Source organism: Falco naumanni, chromosome 2 (assembly GCF_017639655.2).
Source record: "Falco naumanni isolate bFalNau1 chromosome 2, bFalNau1.pat, whole genome shotgun sequence".
In the NCBI taxonomy this organism is placed as follows: domain Eukaryota; kingdom Metazoa; phylum Chordata; class Aves; order Falconiformes; family Falconidae; genus Falco; species Falco naumanni.
The window spans coordinates 85,170,170-85,183,958 of record NC_054055.1 but is presented as its reverse complement, the minus strand read 5'-3'; the positions used below and the strand labels follow the sequence as shown (position 1 = coordinate 85,183,958).

General features: G+C 36.6%; 1 protein-coding gene across 1 annotated transcript in view; it reads right to left on the bottom strand.

Moving 5' to 3' along the window:
- Positions 1-13,789, bottom strand: part of CFAP47 (cilia and flagella associated protein 47) — a 343,220-nt gene that overhangs the window by 152,394 nt on the left and 177,037 nt on the right. Inside the window, exon 49 of the mRNA XM_040584179.1 lies at positions 5,872-5,983. Coding sequence (XP_040440113.1) covers positions 5,872-5,983 — 112 coding nt within the window. The remainder of the gene's footprint in view (positions 1-5,871; positions 5,984-13,789) is intronic.

The window sequence follows — 13,789 nt, the reverse complement described above, 5'->3', positions numbered from 1 at the left end:
AGCCCTTCTTCAGAGAACTCCAATGGTCCAGCAGTGGAGGTATGCCACAGCCATTCGTGGTAACCAAGCACCCAACAAGATCCTTCTAACTTTGCCTTTCTTACAGATAAATTAGAATCAATTTGTTAGGGTGTCACAGTTGAAGAGGAAGTGCTTAAAGCAAAGGTACGATGGACAGGTGCTGGAGATACAGCGGTGGCGATGAGAAGCTACAGACTGTCTTCCTCCCGCATGTGATTTTATGATTCCATTGAAATTAGTGTGATCAGTAGATCAATTTGCAGAAGTCCTCCAAACAAAGAAATGGATAATGTTCTTTTCTAAATCAGATTTCACACAAGTGTTGAATGGAAAATACTGTTGAAAAAATGTGTTTAATCAATTCATTTACAGGCTAGAATGTACTGGCATGATCTTCACCATTTTATTAAAATTGTCCTACAGCTGCAGTCTGACAGGCCATGGACTGTAATATATTGCCCTTTTTCTTCATTGTAAGCTTCAAAAGCTCCAAGTAGCATGGAAAAGTGCTGCCTACTAAGTACAGATTAGTTAAAAAACGAATGAAAGGTAATACATGAAATTAGAAAGCTCCATTCCAAAAGCCAGAAAAAATGTATGGATAAAAGTACACTGACTGTAACAGATGTGTATTTTTTGCATGAGAAATATTCAAGCTTTTTAAATTACAAGCTTTGGTCTGTTCTGGAAAAATTCTGGTCTATTCTGTGGAAAGAAGATATAAGAGTTTGATAAAAGATAATGTAGTATGTAAAAGATGCTTTATCAAATCTAAAGAAAATCACTCAGTTACTTAGAAAAGAGATTGCTGGAGAATTCTATCTGGTGCCAGAATCTTGTGTGAGGCATTCATTAGCTATTATTTTTATGTTAAAGCTGTCATACAGCTACAAACCAGCCAAAGCATATAATATTAGCCCTCTATTGGAATACTTCCAAATGGACTCTTGAAAAGAACTGGGCCCATTTTTAGCTTAGCAATCATAAAATAGCAAGAAGAAAAGCAAAGTAGTATAATTTTCTATCTATATAATTTTGCAACAAAAAGGACTTTGAATGCAACAGAAAAATGAAGACCATTTACTCAGTACAACTTATATGGTAAAAGTCCTTTTATGACAATTTATTTTAAAACAACAAAAACAGCACTAGCAGACCAAGGCTACAAAGTTTTATAGTTACAAGTCAGGGAGTTATAAACTTGAAATCATCCATCAGCACTATGACAGTCTTCAAAGAGACATCTAAATAGTTGTTCTTTTTTCCCCACAAGATAAAGTTTATTCGTTCTGTGGATAGTTTTTGAACATCACTTTTTATTTTCAATCATTCAATGTGTTGACTCCATGGATTATTTACTTCCCTCTAAACAAATTCACAGTACTTAATAAAGAGTACCTTTCTTTTTGGGTGTTTAAATTATACTTTAGTTCTACTATCTTGAACCTAGAGAGGACTAAGATTCCGGAGTCATAATTAATTCCCACTTGAGTCACCTACATCTAATCTGTGATCCTCAAGCTTCAAGCTGGCTGCTGAAAAAAAATCTTAAAAGTGCAAAAAATGCATATATCTATATATATATATATCAGCTTTGACGTTAAAGTTTCCCAGGAGCTAAAAATTCTGCTTTGGGGAACAAATATGACTTCCCAGCCTTGCACAGTATGAAGCAGACAGACTTGCATTCTCCTTGAAGCCACAAAGTAAGTACTTCCTAACTGATGTTACCTTAGATAGGACACATGGTAGGGAGGTTAGTATCACACCTAACATCAGACAGCAAAATCAGCTGCTGCTTTTCAAACCTGTGACAGTCGCCTCTCTTTCCTTCACCCCTCTCCCTCCTACAGCAGCTGAACTATTAGAGAATGTGTAGAGATTTCTGTGACATAATCAAAACTGTCCCTGCTCCAGAGGAAGAATTAACACCATTTCCTAAGGTAGTGATTAAAGCAAGCACTGAGCCAGGGGTAGATAACTGAGCTCTGTCTGTCTTTAAAGGATAACTTCAGCCTTCTATCAAGTTATTTAAAGCATAAAATAAGCTAACGGTTGCTGAAAAGAAAGAACATACGTGGCTTCCCAGTCTTTGAACCAATAACTTTTCTGTCAGATTAGGGAGGCTGGCTGTTCTCTTTTTTTCCTCATTCAGTGAGAAAAATATAATATTTCCAAATATAACAGAAACCATTGTAATAGAGGTTAGGGGAATGACAGAGCATAGGAGATGTCAACCCAAACACACCATCTCTGTCCCTTTGAAGGCATGGATTTTACCACCTCTTATTAATTGATAGATCCCTTGGAAATCCTTCTACCGATACTTTCAGTATATATAAAAGAAATGGGGGTTTTCTAAGCCAGAAGAGAAGAATATTCCTAAATCTTTAAAGCCTGGAAAAAAAAGCATAAGTTAAAATATAGTGCATCCTCGGTATTTCCTGGTGAACATTTCTGATGGTTGCAAATTTCATTGAAAACTGACTCCTACTGATAGAAAGTGCATTTTGTCTCAGGGCTACAGATTTAACAAGAAGGCACTGAAGTCTTCCTGTGGCACTAGGTCAAACTTTGTTACAAGTATTGATTTCTTTTCTCAAATCACCTGTGAATTGAGATGGCATTATTACATACATTTTACACACCAGGTACTGTCACATTAAGAAGGGGGATTCTCTCAACCCTTTATATTTGATCAGCCTGTCAGTTTCCCAAGAAAGAAGAGACCCTTGCGTCTGACCAGCCTGTCCGCTACCTGTGTTTTGACAGCCCCCTGTATCAGGGGGTGATTCGACCAACCTGTTCAGGGACCCCTGCCAACAGCATAGCTGAGTCAAGTCCCTTAAAACAACTACTCACATCTCCAAAGACTTACACAAAATGAACTTCAGCTGAAGGTTTTTATTATACAAAATGCAAGTTTGTGACAGAATAAGGTTCAAAGATTGCCGGTGATAATACACTGACTGCAGAGCAAGCTTAAAATGATGCACTTCAGGGCAAGCATGAGTTAGTCACAGAATAAAGTTCTTACCCAATAGGCTTCGCTATGGAGGAGAAGACAGGTTCAGCCCATCAACTGACAACGGAGTCTTCCCTATCTTCTCCCCTCCTTTGTATACTTCTTATACTTCATAGTACATTGTGTATTCACTATCATACACAGGAATGGTTAAAAGTTTCTCGCTTTTTTTGTGCCAATTAGCACACATCCTCAGATAACACTACTGAAGCTCTCTGCTAACTACACATACTCTTCAAGCAGGGTCTTGCCGTCTTTCAGGGGGACTATTTGAGTTGGAGATCGTGATCTCCCACTACCACAATTATCTTTGTCCTATTTTCAACTAATTTTCTGTTGATGTCAGTGGATTGCAACACCTTATCATCCTGTTTCCTCTCATAGCCTGAACTTTCCTCACTTGAAGGCTTCTTTCTGTGTAACTTAGACAATGGTGTTCTTTTCACTATCTGGTCTTACCTTCTCATCCTTCCCAAGGCTGACTCCTTTGACTGGAAGTCCCTTCATTTGTACCAGCTTTAGAGAGTAGGTCAAGCTTGACCGAACTTTGTGCACAGATTTGTTTAATGTAGTTAAACACTAAATCAGAGTTTGGAAATTCAAGAGTTTAGAAAATTCCCCCCTCTTGGACTTATTCCAGTCCAAGACCATTCTATTTTCTTTACATTTAGATGGAGCTTGAGCAACTCCAGTCATACACATTTTTGTTACTGATTGGTATCACATGCCCAGTGAGGTGTACCTTGGAGGCAGGTAACTTTGAGATGGAGGTGTGCATTGTTATCACAATGAGATTATTTCATCTGAGGAAAGTAATTTCTCCACAGTGGTTGGCTCATAAGCAGACATCTACTCATAGATTCTTTATTTGACAACTTGTATGCAGCTTGACAGCTGTGTGGTACCATCAAATTCCCATTCCCCACAGGGAACACAACAGAGCCTGGCCACTCCACCCTCCATCACTCCCATCGGCATGTGCTGAGAAGACAGGATGTGTTTCTTAGGGAGCCGTGGCAAAGTAGATTCCGTGCATGCCAACCATCCTGAAAGCCACAGCTGTATTTTTCCCTAAAAAAAGCTTTCTGGAATATTACGCTTCTATTAGGTCCCCCTTCTCTTTAATTTCCCCCCAAAGTAATTTTCCCACAGATATTAAAACCATAATGACCAAAAGAGCAAACTAGTTTGGCAACCTCAGGGACGAGTTTTAATAACTTTTTAATGTTGAGAAACAGCTATCATTAATCTCAACTGTCTAAGAAGGTAGCAGAATCAAGTGTTTGGAGTTAAGAACCCACAAAATCAAAACTATACAGTAAGCATTTTGGATGAAGAGATTTATCCAGTATCAGAAATCCTTTCATTTAAGAAGCTGTTAAAATCTAAGTTTCCTGCAGTGCTATTCAGTTACTTTTAAGAGTGTGTCCTCCCAGACACACTCTCGTACTCTGCCGAGCATTACTATAATAGCTACTCTATAGGGAAGAAAAAGACCAATTGTACAGCCTCATTCTCACAATTGTGCTTTTCATACTATTCAAAGAATTAGCACCATGGAGTTGTAAACTTACTACTAAGCATATGAAAATTATGAAAGCTGCATTGTTAATAAAATACATGCTTTAAAAACTTATTTGCAGGACAAAATGTTAAATGTGACATGCTGATGTTAATTAAGACAAGCAAGAGTTTTGCTGTTGTATGATAAGAATACTACTATAAATATGGACTGATGCAAATTATTGCTATTAATTTTAGGCATCCCTGTACTCTACACATCTCAAATAGGAAGCAGCTTCACTACATTCTGTGTAGGCACTCTTGCCTTGTGGTCAACAGACTGAATTTTAATCAAGGGCAAGAATCAAATTCTGCTCTCTGCCTTTAAACTTTTGGTTCTAGTAGTGCTAAGATAACTACAGCTACTCAACAGGTTCTGGAAAATTAAATTTAGACCCAAGAACTTGGTGATAATTCAAAATAATTAATTCCTATTAAGTCAATTTTCATGGACCAATTAACTGCATAATGTTGCACATATGCTGGCATTTTTTAAAGCACCTGACCACATATTTATAGTAATATATCTTTAAAAATAAAAATGAGCCAGCATAAACCCCAGTATCAGCAGTGGTTATAGTCTTACTTCCAAAAGAAAGGTTATGTTGAACAGAAATGTAAGCATTAAATGTAAATAGATTTAATCTGCTAACTTATAGGGATATTTTATATTCTCGTCTATTGGGTCTGACTGAACCTCACAGCAGCCCTCATAGTGCCATGCTTTGTACTGGTAGCTAGAAAGGTGATGATAACACACCAGTTTTTGCACAGCATCAAGGCTGGCTCTCCAACCTTCCCCACTGCCCCTTCACCAGTTGGCTGGGGGTGGGAAAATCTTGTGAGGGGACATAGCCAGGACAGCTGACCCAAAATGACCAACAGGATATTCCATACCATATGATGTCTGCTCAGACATAAAAGCTAAGAGAAAGGGTGGTGGGTGGTGGGGGGCATTCATTATTTACAATGTTTGTCTTCCAGAGCAATTGCTACACGTACTGAAGCCCTGCTTCCTGGGCAGTGGCTGAACATTGTCTGCTGATGGTAAGTAGAGAAAAACATCTTTTGTTTTCCTTCACTGCCACACACACAATTTTTGCTATTGCTTCATTAAACTGCCTTTATCTTGACCCACAAGGTTTTTTTCATCTTATTTTCTCCTCCTCTGTTCTGTTGAAGAGGGGAACGATAGAGAACCTTGGTGGGCACCTGGTGTCCAGCCAAGGTCAACCCACCACAACTTGGGTTCTACACTGTACCTTTAAAGATTCCTCGTCTCCACGGAGATACAGTCAAAGTGTAAGCGACTGTGTCCTCTGGTTCTACAGTAATAACAGGTGCGCCACCCACCATTGAAAGATCTGAAGATACCTGGTGAAGAGAATTCACAGAGGAAAAATCATCAAAAGCAAGTTACTGTTGCAAGAACACTACAGGCACAGTATCCATTCTACTTGCTTTGAAAAGTAGGATATAAAGTAAGTCCTAGCCCATTAGAAAGTCTTAACCTTTAAGCATATGAAAAGAATACACGTTGTAAGAGTAGTGCTGGCATGTACAGATCATATCAAGCATAAATTTTGAAGTCATTATTCAACATGAGTAGAAGTATCTCATTTAGAATATGGAACTACTTGCATATGCAGAGATTTGCAGTCAGGCCTTTAATACTTTACATACATTTTCTTTAGAAGTGTAACAAAGAGGTTTAACAGTAGTGATCCATCTAACTAGACAGAGCAAAGCAAAATCTGAAGTGCTGTTTCAACATCAATTGCTATATCTCAAGTGATAATAAACCATGCTTTTTGATATGTCATATTTCGTAAATGACACGTATACAGTGGCACACATAGTAGCTATTTGAAAAATGAAAAGATCAATACAATTTTCATAGGCTGAACTTTAGATTTTATAAACTACAAAGTTGATTGCAGGAATATAGGATGAGAGTATTCCTTAATTGCATCTCATTTCTTTGTCCCTTGTATAAGTTTGCTATGGACAGACTCTATGATCAGCTGCTCATGGAACAGACATTCAAGTCTAATGCATTACCAACCACAGCTGACAATTATCTGCTTAAGTCACTGGCTGTGCAGAAAGCCAGCAGGTGGACTGCATGCCTGGTTCTGCTCACACACTCTCTTCTGTTACCTCTGCCACTGGGTGAAGCAAACTGCTGCTGAGAGACAGTATTTAATGATGCCACAATTCCTGCAGTGGCTATCTGACTGAAGGTGATGATTACCACAGACATAGAACTCTTTTAAAAAAATATTTTCAGGATATCATGTAGTACTGTAGCATGGTTTAGTTTCTTATTATATTAAATAATAAAATTGTATCTGTGCTGTTTAGGTGAATTTTCAGTGAAATAACAAATCAAGTCAGAAAGGCTTTTTTTTTTTTTCCCCCAGCTCATTTACTCATTTATTCATTTCACTAATGACCTCACCTAGCCTGTCAAGCATCTAAGACTTGGATTCTACAAAGATCTCTTTCATGACAGTAAAAGTATTAGATGCACAGATCATTTTCTTCCACCCCAAAGTTTTTTGTTTGTTTTTTTGTTTGTTTGGTTTTTAGTAAGTTTTGTTCATACTTTCTGTAGAGAAAAGCAGTTCTAAGATCATCTTGCCTTCTATTACAGCCAACCATTGCCTATAATGTTTGTCCTCCTTGGGGTATTTATGTTAATATAATCCTTTGTTCAAGTGCTAGTACAATCTGGAACTTCTATTCCAAGTAACAAAGGAAAAAAAACAACTGTAAGGCAATAATCTTCCTCTTCCCCAGTAAACTGGCATTTCAAGCTAGATATTAGTAGTCCAACAACCAAAAATAATAGAAAAACAGACTAGTTGTCAAGAAAAAAACGAGCCAAAAAGACAATGATGTAAAGCCTTTTTGAATTGGCTTTTTATATAAGAAAAAGTAACATGGAGGCAGAAGCAAAAGTAGGATAAATGTGATTAATTCAAATTGGATAAAAAGCAGGGAAGTAGGGTAATACAGTTTCTGTCAAAGACTGGACATATCAGACTAGTTTCCACCAAAACATGTCAAAGTAAAAGGAACACTACTGGCACAGTTGACTGTAAACATGAAATAGATGTGCATTGCTGATGAATAAATATGGACTGGAGCTTTGATGGTTTTAAGTCATTCAAAAGAAGGTTTGGATACCTTTCCAAATAGAGTAGAGAATTAACAGAAGCTAAATTATTTTAAAATGAAGTTGTTAACCTTAAGGAAGTGATAGCATAACCCAACAGGAAAATGTTGAGTATAAGCAATGAAGTCATGTCAGTACATATGTGGCCACTGTTTCAGTGTTTGAATCCAGATGCTCATATCAAGAGACATGAAGGAATTCTCCCTTCCTGCCCCTGCATCAGGTTGGTAAGACTGCTGGCTTTTTTCCTTTGTTCTTCTCTTGGTGCTGGACATGGTTAACTTCCTAGGATCATCTGGGATGTTTACTTAACAAATGCACTGGTTTTTCACTGTTCAAAGACATTGGCACTCTCAAACTCCATTTTTCCAAAAACACATTACAGTTGTCATCTTTTTTCGCAGGTCCCATATTTTTTCATAGAGCTAAGAATGATTTTTTTTCTTTCATGGTATAAGAGTCACATAGATTAGATATTCTGTGAGTTTCTAAACTAAATGTTTACTACATAACTGCCTGTAATTCTAGGGCGTGGAGACCTATGGATGCTTGTGGTCCCTTCTAGTATTATATTTCCACTAAGTGCTGAATAAGTCCATTTTCTTCTTGCATGAAGTATATATCTATTGCTACACTGTCTCTTGAAGAGAGTTCATCTTCCTTTTGTCACTTTTTTGTTCAGTATGGATGGGATGAGAGACAGGCAATGGACAGGCAATCATAGCTTCTTGTCACCATCCCTTATGCATTTTTTACTGGCCAGAACCTGCATAATCCAATAGTTCTCAAATATGACTAGACAAAAAAAAATAATAAAAAAAAATAAAAAAGGGCACCTACTTCTGAAACATATTTTCTCCACTGAGCTGTAACCTACCCCGGTAAAGGAAGGTAATATTTTGCTAGGAAAGATCTTGAGATTTTCACTCCTGGATAGAGCCAGAAATGTTTTTTTCCTTCACAGTGGATAGCTTTGCTGCATATACTTTATGACTGAACTCCATCAGATCCCTAATTAGACAGTTTTTCATGGATATCTGAAGTCTGATTTATGCTGATCCCCACCTATAGAACCCACAAAACACTAACAGTAACACTTTTTTACCAAGTAACTAGAAGTTTAGGGCAGTGGCCAGACCGGTAGATCCTGGAACCAGCTCCTTGGCCCTAATATGCTCAGATGGAAGAGACTAACTAAACATCCAAAGAGAAAACATGTCTTAATACTTTACTGCAGGCCTGTTTATACGATTTTCCATTCCTTTTGTTGGCTCTTTTCACAGTTGTTTCTGGGTGCCTACTTCCTCCAGCTAGACAGAGAACCCAGATAGTTGTCTAAATCTGTGGACTTCAAGGCAAGAATTGTCTAAAAGAAAGCAACCAAGAGCTCGGAACTTTGTCACCTCTTTTACCCTTTTTTATGAAAGCTTCCAAATCCACTGGAGGTTTTGTTCTCTCTAAGTATGAATTTAATGATAAAAATCCTCTGAGTCTTTTTATAGTTGTTCAAAAGACTTCCCAGCACTAGAATACCCTTGCTTTTAACAATCTAGAATCATATGCATGAGCCTGTGCACAAATTTTTATTAAGTATTATGTGTATACATGACAGGTATAAAAATGGTACTGTTGATATTAACACTGATTACTTTTAAGGTATTTTTGTCTTCCATCACCACTCTAATCCTTAATGAAAGCAAAAAATTTTCTCTACATACATTCTGTACAAATCATGCTGGAATGATAGATCTGAAGGTTTGTGGTTTCTCTTCTGACTAAATTAAAATAACTGAAGCCCATATTTTGCAAAATTCAAAAATTATGCTTGACTACAGTAAAGCAGTTAACTTGGCTGTTTTAAATTTTCCCACTTTCATGAAAATTTCTAGAAGTTAGGTACTAGACATCAGAAGCTAGATTACAAAACATTAGCTTTCTAAATGCATAGTATTTTCCCATTAAAAATTACGCAATTTCTCACTATAAATGGTTGTGAATCCCCACTGTTCCCTTGGTAGTAAATGAGTTCATTACTAATTTATAGAGAATGGTATTCTTCTGTAAAGACAGAGGTAGACTTGTTACCTTGGGATAGCACTAGTTACCACCTTATCTCTGTGCATGAGCTCTTTCTCAATAATTTGTCGTTCACTCATTTGATTTATTTAATCTTTTCACCTCTCAAACCCTGCAAATCATTTAATGCTACCTGAAATGTTTGCTAAAGTTTGTCAATTGATTTTCTTCTTTATGAGCCTCTAATTCTCCTTTCTTTTTATGGATTTTCCACTGTTCCCACCATATTTTAACGGTAATTGGACTTTTTAAAAAATATATTCTTTTTCCATTTGATAGTGTTCTTTTTCCCCTCTTGTGTCTAAAATTTAGTCTTCCTGGTAATGTTTTAGTTTAATAAAGTTTTGACTAATTCAGTTATAATCACACTACTCCATAAACATATATGCTTCTAATTTGCTACAGAAGCCCAATCCTAGAATTGTAAAATTCTAAGTAGCTTTTTTTCCTGTCAGTCTGCCTTCTGCAATCACATTTCCCAAACTCTTCCTAAAGGTCTCATTAACAGCTGTATTCTCTTGTCCTCACTCACATGCACAATGTATGTACTGCTTCATGGCTGCACACCAAGATGAAATCAGAGTACACACTGTCATTTCATGGATTTTTCCCTTCAAGGGTAGAAAGACAGCCATGGTATGCTTCAAAATGTCCCAACTCTAAATTATCAGAGAACTGGGACTGTAAGGTAAGCTACCATACACAATACCCTCCTTCCATCCTCTCCAGCAAAGTATCAAACAGCTTTCCTTAGTTTTTTAAGGTGTTAGAATTCTCACAAGAGAGGAAATTAAAATACAAAAACTTGAACATCTGAAATGACAAACTACCCAATGAATTCAGAAATAAAACATCTATCAGCAGTACTGTATTCAACATTTTTTCTAATTATACACATAGTTTCATGAATACTATTTATGCTATAAAGCAATGAGTACTAAAAGTGATGTTATTAAATATGGGTATAAAACACAACAACTGACTACTGAAGGTTTCTCTTATGATATCGTGTCAGCTTAGTGACCTTAAATCTGAATGCCTATTTCTGTATTAATTTAAGCGTTAATATACCTTGATGCTGAATCAACTAATCTAAGCCTTTGCACCAAAAGATAAAGCCAGTTCTGTTCTTAATTTAACCAAATTCACAAGCCCAAATATGCAACAACCCCCCAACACCACAACACATTGCTTATGTGTCATTCTCCATATTGACTTTCCCTGACTGAACATCCTGACATAATGTCCTCCAGCTTCCAATATGCACCAAAGGTTTATGCCATCATTGTCACTGCTTCCTCGCCCTTCTCCTGTCTAACAGCTACATATTGAACTGTGTTTCCACAATGAGACAGATCTTGATAAAAATGCATTTTTAAAAAATTAGGCCAAAATAGCAAAAATACTGGAGCTATCCCACCAGTTTTCTAGCTCTAGTGTGATATAGTTAAGCTTAAAAATGAAACGACTTTAACAATAGATGTTCACTCCATCGTGTTCTGCTGATAGAATCCAGTGTAAATAGTAACTAACAGATGAAAGTCTCGCTCAAGTACCTTCTGGACTGAAAGTAAGAATGAGTTTAGGATCACAGTAAGAACTTTTGGGTATGACAATTTCCATTGCTTTTGGAACTCAGGAAGATTCTGCAGTAATTTGACCATGTGTGAGTTACTCTCAGGGGAAAGTACTAATGGTCAGTGACTACTGGCTGTTCCTGTAACATCAGATGGACTCTCTTAAATGACTAGAAATGCAAGAGTAGCTGCTCACCCAGTCACAGAAAGGATTTTTCACACTATTACAGCTATCAAAATGTTTATGTCTTTTTCTTTCATTCATGTTCACATTCTAAAACCTTTTGGGATCAGATACTGACTATAATGAATATGAGAGTAGTGCACCCAAGAAACAGCCATTTCATTATTTCTCTGGCCATTATAAATCCATGTTAAAAATTGTACATAACTGATGCTACCTACCCTCAGCCTGCTGTCACCTTTCCTCCTACTGCAGTCATTAAACTCCCTAGTATTCTCTGTGCTGCTCACTATTCCTACTGAGGTGAATATTCACCATCTTATCGTTAATGAATCACTCCCATTCATTTATCTTTATAAGCAACCCAATTTATCTCTACTATTTAAGTTATTCACACCTTAGGGGCTCCGGTCTCCAAACAGTGGTCACAACAATATTATCTCCTCCCTCCAATATGCTGACAAGCTCTTTGGTTGTAACAGACATCCCTCACTAGTTACCTTTTATGTATTCCTTACGTTGCAATTTCCCTTTCTCTAATGGCCATGTGATTTATCAACTGTGTTACTGAGACTAAATGATCAACCTCAGATGGCAAATGGATACTAAATGTGCATGTCCACACTTGCACATGCACACAAGGCAGTTTATAATAATATTAGAATTCATACCAGGAATCCTATTTAATGAGAAATGTTCACAGACATTTGAGGTTCCAATATGGCGTAATGTCATGTAATGCCTGTCTGCTTAAATGTAGCTACATTAATATAATAACAATACATCCAAGAACACTCAGACAGTATAAAAGAAAGAAAATGTGAAAGTATGCATGGGAAAAGTCCAGAGATTTCAGATTTTGGGAATAATAATTACTTGCAAAGATCTAAGTGCAGAGGAGAGCTCAGAGCAAAGTGATGGAAGAATTTATATACAGTGAGCTTTAAGTCAACTCTAAATATTAGAAAGCTATTTCCTATTAGAATGTATTTTTATGAGGATTGTATGTAGCAATAGCACACAATTTTAGTCATAGATGTAGCACTATATGATTTTACATTTTATCATAATCTGCAAAACCATGTTCTCAAAGGCACCTGAATGTACCTAAAAACATTTACTACAGATCATTATTTTTAGGCAAGTAAATTTTGAAGTAAGAAAATAGGGTTTAAACAGGGGTTCTTTTATAAAAAAAAAAATCTTCAGACTTACAAGCTATCTAATATGAGTCAATGGAATCATATGGAATTGCTTCTACCAGTTAGTGGGAGAAGCAGTCCGTTAGCATTTGTCATAATTTGCAAGGAGGGAGCAATGAACAATTACAGATAGATTAACTGGAATTTATGGAAAGAAGACTAGCGTTCATAGAACTTTTTGTAATTTAGGAATGATCAAACCTGAATCAAGACAAAAATCTTGTCTCAACAGTATCCCAATAAATATGAACATGTCAAGAAAAAAGTAATGAAACTGTATCATTATGAATAATTCTACACCAGAAAAAGAGTAAGAACTTGTACCTAACAACAATATTGGTGCATACAGAGTACATTAACTGGAAATGTTTTGGGGAGAGGCACTCTCATGAGAACCATGGAACAGAAAAAAGGAAATCTTGGATTCCATACCCATTTGATACCAAAAAATTAAATTCGTTTTAAGACAGAATCATATCAAGAGTGGGGTTGCATAGGTACATACTTACATACAGTATTTATACAGCTAGAAACAGGTGGATCTACACACACAGACACACACACACAGAACTTATCAGGCAAGAATAACTGCAGTTTCTTAAAATATTGACCAATTTAATACACCTGCAATCTATGTAACATTGTGGATTCTAATTATAATCTTTGTGAGTATCCTATTGCCAAAACCCCAATCGTATCAATGTTAATGCTGTCTTGTAAAAACTTCTACTCGTAGTTCTTCCTTCCTTTAACATCTTTGTAACATTCCTTGGCATAACCATTAGAAAATACACCAAGTGATCTTATGTGTGAAAAATTTTTAACTTTATAAGCAAACTAGGAAAAGACAAACTTCCACTTCGATGTTTATCCCTATACCCTAGCAGGTCTATCATCTTAAAAAATATATGGATTTATTCTTCCCATAGTTAATGTATGAATTATACCCATTTAAAAAGA